The sequence below is a fragment of the Oncorhynchus gorbuscha genome, unplaced genomic scaffold (assembly GCF_021184085.1).
Source record: "Oncorhynchus gorbuscha isolate QuinsamMale2020 ecotype Even-year unplaced genomic scaffold, OgorEven_v1.0 Un_scaffold_745, whole genome shotgun sequence".
NCBI classification, from domain to species: Eukaryota; Metazoa; Chordata; class Actinopteri; order Salmoniformes; family Salmonidae; genus Oncorhynchus; species Oncorhynchus gorbuscha.
The window spans coordinates 233232-242689 of NW_025745790.1; the positions used below are offsets into that span (position 1 = coordinate 233232).

The window sequence follows — 9458 nt, forward strand, 5'->3', positions numbered from 1 at the left end:
TCACACATAGACAGGAAGATAACATTTTTTCTGTGTGTAGCCAGCACATATTGTTACAATATGCTTAAACCCAAAAAGCTTTGAATGAACAAATATTCTTCAACCCAAAACGCTTTGTAGAATATGGGTGAATTAACTAATATGATTCAACCCAAATAGCTTTGTAGAATACGGGTGAATTAACATTTGACCAAAAAAAAGAAAAATGTGAACTTCCACTGGACACCTGCTCGTCAAATATCTCATTCTAAAATCATGTGCATTACTATGGAGTCCTTCCTTTGCTGCTATAACATCCTCCACTCTTATGGAAAGGCTTTCCACAATCTGTGAGTGTTGCAACTGAGGACAGGCAACATTTGTGCGCTATGCCCTTCAGCACTCGGTGGTCCCATAGAACTTGTGTGGCCTACCACTTAGGGCTGAGCCGTTGTTGCTCCTAGACGTTTCCACTTCACAATAACAGCACTTACTTGACACGGGCAGCTCTAGCAGGGCAGAAATTTGTCAAACTGACTTGTTGTCAAGGTGGCATCCTATGACAGTGCCATGTTGAATATCACTGAGCTCTTCAGTACGGGCCATTCTACTGCCAATGTTTGTCTATGGAGATTGCATGGCGGTGTGCTCAACAGGTGTGGCTGAAATAGCAGAATCCACTCATTTGAAGGGGTGTCCACATACTTTTGGTCATGTAGTGTGCATTGTAAATCAGACCTGTGCAGAATAGCATGCAATGACAGTGTGCATGGTCTGCTTAATTGATGACCATGTTTGTTTGTGTGCAAAAGTATAGAAAATTAAAACCACACACTGATTATTGCACGTGTGTAATAGCCACGTAATGATTGAAAATCTGTCATGAATGTCTCTCTCTATGATAGCTCAAATCACACTGAGCACATTGAATTTGAGGGTAACAGCGTTGTGTTGCTGGGTAAGGTAGCCTATAGAATAATGGAACGTACGTCCGTCTGAAACCTCGCTCTCAATTATGTTCGCGGATGACTTTACTAGTACGGCTTGCCGACACTAAATCCAGTATTTTTCCATCAAGTGGCACGCTGGGTCACGTGACAGTTAGGGTTGAAAAAAACCGCTGTCATGTTTGCATCCTTTACAGAGAGTAGCAATGATACTACATATTTGTTTAACTCTCCTAAATTGCAATCGGGACTAATGTTAAATGGTCTTTGATGCTAACGTCATGTTCTGAACTGAAGAGGGACACCACATAGCGTGGACATTTCCCTTCCATGTCATTTTTGTAAACTTGTGCAGTGCGCGGATTCATTGTAACCACTCCCACTCGTGGCTGGTGGAAAATTACCAGCAACAGGCTCACGAGTCAGGCGATTGTATTGTGGACTGTATCTCCTTTACCTAATGTAAACACGTTTCCTCTTTGTATCTCGTGTAGGTTGCATTGCAATGTCATGATCACAACACAACAGCGTGATGGTGAGCTGGGTCGATAACGAAATTAAATGCTGTTGATAAGTCACACATCCTTTTGCAATGGGATACAGTGTTGGAAAATTATATTTCTCTAAACGTCAATCAAGTCAAGACTATTGTGCAATACTGGCGACACTTCGCAAGTTGCAAAATGATTGTTTATTGTTAACAAACGCGCACACAAATGGCAAAACAATATTGAAAGCACTATTTGCCATTCACGTTGGAGGCATTGAAAAGTCCATTCTGCTTGATCGGAGTCCGCCCTCTTTTTTCTGACGACGGGCGGAGCAGTCGCGTGGGTGCCCGGACGAATTTAAATTGATTGACAACGGAGTTACCCAATAGAGTTTAAGCAACGATGTCCGTAAAAAAAACAACCCCACCAATGGGAGTGTAAAATGGGCGTGCCGTTAGTCCAAACTTTCCGCGGCGCCATCGGCTGAAAACTAAACCGAGATGGAATCTCCCAGTCTGAACCGGTTTCAACCGGTTATGTGAGTTTAGTTGCTTCAACGAGGAGAAGAGGCGCAGGAATACAATCTCTCAAAACCGCCCCGCTGCAACACACAAAAAAAACAACAACAACATTATTAGTTAAAGAATTAAATTGTAAATCAAGGTTTATTTTTATTTTTTTCGTAAAATGAATCGGAGTATATTATTGAGCGTACCGTGATAATAGTTGCGGAATCCACATCTGTGATCCTTATTAACTAGCCATCAATATACTACACCTTCTGGAATTGGAGCCAGCTAACGTGTCAGAGATAACAGATAGCCAGTCTATTTCTGACTAAACAACGATATTGTCTATAACCTTGTAGCAAAGCTTCCCTGTGGGGGAAAAAGCCCATCTCCTTTCAGTCAGAGGCTTGGACTTTTGGTAGGTAACTCAGGGGTGCAAAGTAGCATTTGACTTGGAGGGGGGGTAAAATATATATATATATATTAGACTTTAATTTCACTTTTGGAATGTAACATGCAGAGAGCATCCAGTAATAAAGTGTAACTACTAGGTAGGTAAGTAAGTGGTAACGTTGCTGTGTGATGCACTTTACAAAGGGATGCGGGTGTGTGAGAAAGTCCTCTCGGGTTGGGTGTGAGTGGTGTGGTGATGATAGCAAGCAATGCTGAGGACCGGGGACGACGACGACAAAACAAAAAAATAATGCATTCATTCATTCAGTCCTTCCTCAGAAACAGCGTCCGTGGTTTGAGCGGATGCATTTTGTTGCTCGTTTTCTAACGTTAATTGTGTTAACTTTACCAGTGATGCGCTGTGTTTGGACGACAAAGTTAGTTGTTATTTTAGTAAGGCATAAAAAACATTAAGATTACATTAGGGTCATAGCTACTTTGCAAACTTATTATATATTTTTTTTAAGAAGCTATTTTGTTAGACGTGTATTACTTGCTGTACAGCTGGGTAGTAAAGGACGCAAGCCTTCCCTTTGATAAGCGTGGAGTGGGAGGGGAGGCGTGTGTCTGGGTGATGATAGCCTGCTATGGAGGACCACACGTTTTCTCTGGAGGCTTAGACTTCCTTTTTGTCTTGGTATCAACGACAGTCCTATCAATAGCTTGGTACCGAATTTAGCAAGGGCAATGCGCTGGTGGTGCTGTGTGTATTTACTATTTTACATTTAAAAAAAAAAATCTAATTGAGATCGTTGAATTTTCCCCCAATTGAAACGAACTTGTAAACTAGTCTTACCTGTATCCAGTTTCGCTAACTTGTCATCGTTTACGAAGTGTTGCAGGTAATGGATAAATGTCACGTGGGCTGCTTAGCGCATGTTTTATTGCCGCGTTCAAATCTACTGGGAACTAGTACATCTCTGAAAAAAACGAGCTTCTGACTGGGAAAAATCGATTTGAATGGTCATCAAACTCGGGAAGTCGGGCCTCTTTCTAGAGCTCCGACTTTCCCACCCGAAGATCAATGATGTCATGATTTGACTTTGTATTTTTCCATGCACCCAGTTGTTTTGAACGCGGCATTATATAGACCTGGAACGCACCCAAGACTACCTAACGTTAACTACACGGTAGCTATCAACCGAAGTTGGTGGTTGTGTTAAGCGAGATAAACTGATTGATATAAAACGATAAAGCAGCTTATTTCATTATTCTTCTACATTCGTCAGTGTTTACTGTAACATTTTAAGGTGTGTTTGAACTTCAAAATAGCCACCTGCTACCAGGCAGGTGTAGATGTAAACAAAGTGACGTCCTTTGGCACGTGGTTCGATTGTGTTCTGGAGGTGGCATGATAATGTGATATTTTCAGTATGTCACACATGTTTGTTTATTAAACGATATCAGAAAAAGCTTTTTATGAATTGTCAAAATACAACTGTCAGAATACAACAAATACAACTGTTACTGGTGGAGATGGTGAGGAGGGGTGTGTCACAGGAGGTTGCTGTGAGGAGGACAGCTCATGTCATGCTTGTTTACTGTTGGAGGGGTGTGTCACAGGAGGTTGCTGTGAGGAGGACAGCTCATGTCATGCTTGTTTACTGTTGGAGGGGTGTGTCACAGGAGGTTGCTGTGAGGAGGACAGCTCATGTCATGCTTGTTTACTGTTGGAGGGGTGGAGGAGGTTGCTGTGAGGAGGACAGTGTCATGCTTGTTTACTGTTGGAGGGGTTGCTGTGAGGAGGACAGCTCATGTCATGCTTGTTTACTGTTGGAGGGGTGTGTCACAGGAGGTTGCTGTGAGGAGGACAGCTCATACTAATGTCTGGAATGGAATGGTATCAAACGCATGGAAACCGCGTGTTTGATGAGTTCGATATCTTTACATTGATTCCTTTGCTGCTATCACTTTGAGCCATCTCCCCAATTTAAGGAGCCACCAGTGTCCTGGGGAGCAGGGGAAGGGGGTTAGGAGAGGTGGTTAGCTGGTTGGAATGCTCCATTCATTCACATGACTCTCTGCCTGTTGCTGTTGAATGTTTTCTCTGCCTCTGTCAGTCATAACACACACACACACACATAGTCTAACCCCCTCCTTGCTGTCCATCCTTGCAGAGCTCCATGCCAGCAGTTATGACAGTGTTAGCAGACCATGCAGCGCAGCAGCTGCTAGACTTCAGCCAGAAACTAGACATCAACCTGTTGGACAACGTGGTCAACTGTCTGTACCACGGGATCGGAACACAGGTAAGTACTACTGACACTTGACCCCCTTACTACCACTGACTCCTCCCCCTTACTACCACTGACTCCCCCCCTTACTACCACTGACTCCTCCCCCTTACTACCACTGACTTCCCCCTTACTACCACTGACTCCCCCTTACTACCACTGACTCCCCCCCTACTACCACTGACTCCCCCCTTACTACCACTGACTCCCCCCCTTACTACCACTGACTCTCCCCCTTACTACCACTGACTTCCTCCCCCTTACTACCACTGACTCCCCCTTACTACCACTGACTCCCCCTTACTACCACTGACTACCACTGACTCCCCCTTACTACCACTGACTCCTCCCCCTTACTACCACTGACTCCCCCCTACTACCACTGACTCCCCCCCCTACTACCACTGACTCCCTCCTTACTACCACTACTACTACCACTGACTCCCCCTTACTACCACTGACTCCCCCCTTACTACCACTGACTCCCCCTTACTACCACTGACTACCACTGACCCCTTACTACCACTGACTACCACTGACCCCCTTACTACCACTGACTCCCCCCTTACTACCACTGACTCCCCCCCCTTACTACCACTGACTCCCCCCTTACTACCACTGACTCCCCCCCTTACTACCACTGACTCCCCCCTTACTACCACTGACTCCTCCCCTTACTACCACTGACTCCTCCCCTTACTACCACTGACTCCCCCTTACTACCACTGACTCCCCCCTTACTACCACTGACTCCCCCTTACTACCACTGACTACTACCACCCTTACTACCACTGACTCCCCCCTTACTACCACTGACTCCCCCCTTACTACCACTGACTTCCCCCTTACTACCACTGACACCCCCCTTACTACCACTGACACCCCCCCCTTACTACCACTGACTCCCCTTACCCCCTTACTACCACTGACACCCACTGACCCCCTTACTACCACTGACTCCCCCTTACTACCACTGACTCCCCCCTTACTACCACTGACTCCCCCTTACTACCACTGACTCCCCCTTACTACCACTGACTCCCCCCCTTACTACCACTGACTCCCCTTACTACCACCCCCTTACTACCACTGACTACTACCACCTTACTACCACTGACTCCCCCTTACTACCACTGACTCCCCCTTACTACCACTGACTCCCCCCTTACTACCACTGACTTCCTCCCCCTTACTACCACTGACCCCCCTTACTACCACTGACACCCCCATGACTACCACTGACTCCCCCTTACTACCACTGACTCCCCCCTTACTACCACTGACTCCCCCTTACTACCACTGACTCCCCCCTTACTACCACTGACTCCCCCCTTACTACCACTGACTCCCCCTTACTACCACTGACTTCCCCCCTTACTACCACTGACTACCACTGACCCCTTACTACCACTGACTCCTCCCCCTTACTACCACTGACTCCCCCCTTACTACCACTGACTCCCCCCTTACTACCACTGACTTCCCCCCTTACTACCACTGACTCCCCCTTACTACCACTGACTCCCCCCCCACTGACTCCCCCCTACCACTGACCCCCCTTACTACCACTGACTCCCCCCTTACTACCACTGACCCCCCTCCCTTACTACCACTGACTCCCCCCCCCCCCTCCCTTACCACCACTGACTCCCCCTTACTACCACTGACCCCCCCTCCCTTACTACCACTGACCCCCCCCCCCTTACTACCACTGACTCCCCCCCTTACTACCACTGACTTCCCCCCCCCCTCCCTTACTACCACTGACCCCCCTCCCTTACCACCACTGACTCCTCCCCTTACTACCACTGGCCCCCCCCCCTCCCTTACTACCACTGACTCCCCCCTTACTACCACCGACTCCCCCCTTACTACCACTGACTCCCCCTTACTACCACTGACTCCCCCTTACTACCACTGACCCCCTCCCCTCTTACTACCACTGACACCCCCTTACTACCACTGACTCCCCCCCTTACTACCATTGACTTTCCTGATTTAGAAATGTCCTTGTTTTTGAAAGAAAAGCACATTTTTTTTTGTCCATTAAAATAACATCAAATTGATCAGAAATATAGTGTAGACATTGTTAATTTGGAAAAGACTATTGTAGCTGGAAACGGCTGATTTTTAATGGAATATCTACATAGGCGTACAGAGGCCCATTATCAGCAACCAACACTCCTGTGTTCCAATGGCACGTTGTGTTAGCTAATCCAAGTTTATCAGTTTAAAAGGCTAATTGATCATTAGAAAACCCTTTTGCAATTATGCTTGCTGCCCTTCTAGGCAAGAGTTGCTCTGTCCAGTGTCTGTGTTTGCCCATCTTAATCTTTTCTTTTTATTGGCCAGTCTGAGATATGGCTTTGTCTTTGCAACTCTGCCTAGAAGGTCAGCATCCCGGAGTCGCCTTTTCACTGTTGACGTTGAGACTGGTGTTTTGCGGATACTATTTAATGAAGCTGCCAGTTGAGGACTTGTGAGGCGCCTGTTTCTCAAATTAGACACTCTAATGTACTTGTCCTCTTGCTCAGTTGTGCACTGGGGCCTCCCACTCCTCTTTCTATTCTGCTTAGAGCCCGTTTGCTCTGTTCTGTGAAGGGAGTAGTACACAGTGTTGTACGAGATCTTCAGTTTCTTGGCAATTTCTCCGGTGGAATAGCCTTCATTTCTCAGAACAAGACTAGACTGACGAGTTTCAGAAGAAAGGTCTTTGTTTCTGGCCATTTTGAGCCTGTAATCGAACCCACAAATGCTGATGCTCCAGATACCCAACTATTCCATTAAAAGTCAGCCATTTCCAGCTACAATAGTCATTTACAACATTAACAAGGTCTAAACTGTATTTCTGATCAATTTGATATTATTTTAATGGACAAAAAAATGTGCTTTTCTTTCAAAACAAGGACATTTCTAAGTGACCCCAAACTTTTGAATGGTAATGTATATATTCTTATTCCATCCCTTTAGATGTGTGTGTATTGGGTAGTTGTTGTGGAATTGTTAATTACTTGTTAGATATTACTGCACAGTCGGAACTAGAAGCACAAGCATTTCGCTGCACTCGCAATAACATCTGCTAATCATGTGTATGTGACCAATAACATCTGTTAACCCTGTGTATGTGACCAGTAAGATTTGATTAGTGTTTGAAATGGACATCTTACTCACCAATGCCAATATCTACCCGCAGGTGGCGGGTGTTCATTTTAGGCTGTGTGTGTGTGTGTGTGTGTGTGTGTGTGTGTGTGTGTGTGTGTGTGTGTGTGTGTGTGTGTGTGTGTGTGTGTGTGTGTGTGTGTGTGTGTGTGTGTGTGTGTGTGTGTGTGTGTGTGTGTGTGTGTGTGAGAGAGTGAAAGTGTGTGTGTGTGTGTGTGTGTGAGAGAGTGTGTGCCTATGTTTCAAAATGGTATTTATTATATATTATTTCATCCATTCCTGTTCCTGTGTTGCAGCAAAGGCTGGCTCAGGAGGTTCTGACCCAGCTGAAAGAGCACCCGGATGCTTGGACCAGAGTGGACACCATACTGGAGTTCTCCCAGAGCATGAACACCAAAGTAAGTCAAAACCCCGCAGGGAGCACCCGTTGGTGGAGGGTCGCAGCACTTCAGCTGTGAGGAAGTTAGGAGCTGGTAGTTACAACTCACTTGTCACTCAGTCGGTAGAGCACTACGCTTGCAAACGCCAGGATAGTGGGTTCCATTTCCCCACGTCACGTGTATGTAAACATGTACGCACACATGACTCAAAGTGGATCTGGATGAAAACGTCTGCTAAATGTCAGATACAGTGGTATTACTTAGGCCTTTTCCCCTTGAGGAGCATATGGCATCAACAGCAGCGCTCTTACATAGAACAACAACATTAAACAGGGGTTGATGGATCAAACTAAAGCACACACACACTCAAACGTAGGTTATCGTTTAGTTTTGTCTGCCGAGCCCAATGGTAGGTTATCGTTTAGTTCTGCCTGCCGAGCCCAATGGTAGGTTATCGTGTAGTTCTGTCTGCCGAGCCCAGTGGTAGGTTATTGTTTAGTTCTGTCTGCCGAGCCCAATGGTAGGTTATCGTTTAGTTCTGTCTGCCGTGCCCAATGGCAGGTTATCGTTTAGTTCTGCCTGCCGAGCCCAATGGTAGGTTATCGTCTAGTTCTGTCTGCCGAGCCCAATGGTAGGTTATCGTGTAGTTCTGTCTGCCGAGCCCAATGGTAGGTTATCGTGTAGTTCTGTCTGCCGAGCCGAGCCCAATGGTAGGTTATCGTGTAGTTCTGCCTGCCGAACCCAATGGTAGGTTATCGTGTAGTTCTGTCTGCCGAGCCCAATGGTAGGTTATCGTGTAGTTCTGCCTGCCGAGCCCAATGGTAGGTTATCGTGTAGTTCTGCCTGCCGAACCCAATGTTAGGTTATCGTGTAGTTCTGCCTGCCGAGCCCAATGGTAGGTTATCGTGTAGTTCTGCCTGCCGAGCCCAATGGTAGGTTATCGTGTAGTTCTGCCTGCCGAACCCAATGGTAGGTTATCGTGTAGTTCTGTCTGCCGAACCCAATGGTAGGTTATCGTGGGTTTACTCTGTTTCTCCTCCTTAGAGACCCCCTACCACCCCCATTCACAGTCAGCTTGAGTCAAACTAGGCATCTCCACAGTGAAATACCTTAGTATGGTACTCACTACACGTAAATACCTTGGTATGGTACTCACTACACGTAAATACCTTGGTATGGTACTCACTACACATAAATACCTCAGTATGGTACTCACTACACGTAAATAGCTTAGTATGGTACTCACTACACGTAAATAGCTTAGTATGGTACTCACTACACGTAAATAGCTTAGTATGGTACTCAC

At 46.2% G+C, this 9458-nt stretch overlaps 1 protein-coding gene across 1 annotated transcript in view; it reads left to right on the top strand.

Moving 5' to 3' along the window:
* The first annotated feature begins 1932 nt into the window (after nt 1-1932).
* Nucleotides 1933-9458, top strand: part of LOC124019998 (exportin-1) — an 80381-nt gene continuing 72855 nt past the window's right edge. Inside the window, exons 1-3 of the mRNA XM_046335413.1 lie at nt 1933-2344; nt 4497-4628; nt 8069-8170. Of these exons, the coding sequence (XP_046191369.1) occupies nt 4503-4628; nt 8069-8170 (228 nt within the window). The 5' untranslated portion in view covers nt 1933-2344; nt 4497-4502. The remainder of the gene's footprint in view (nt 2345-4496; nt 4629-8068; nt 8171-9458) is intronic.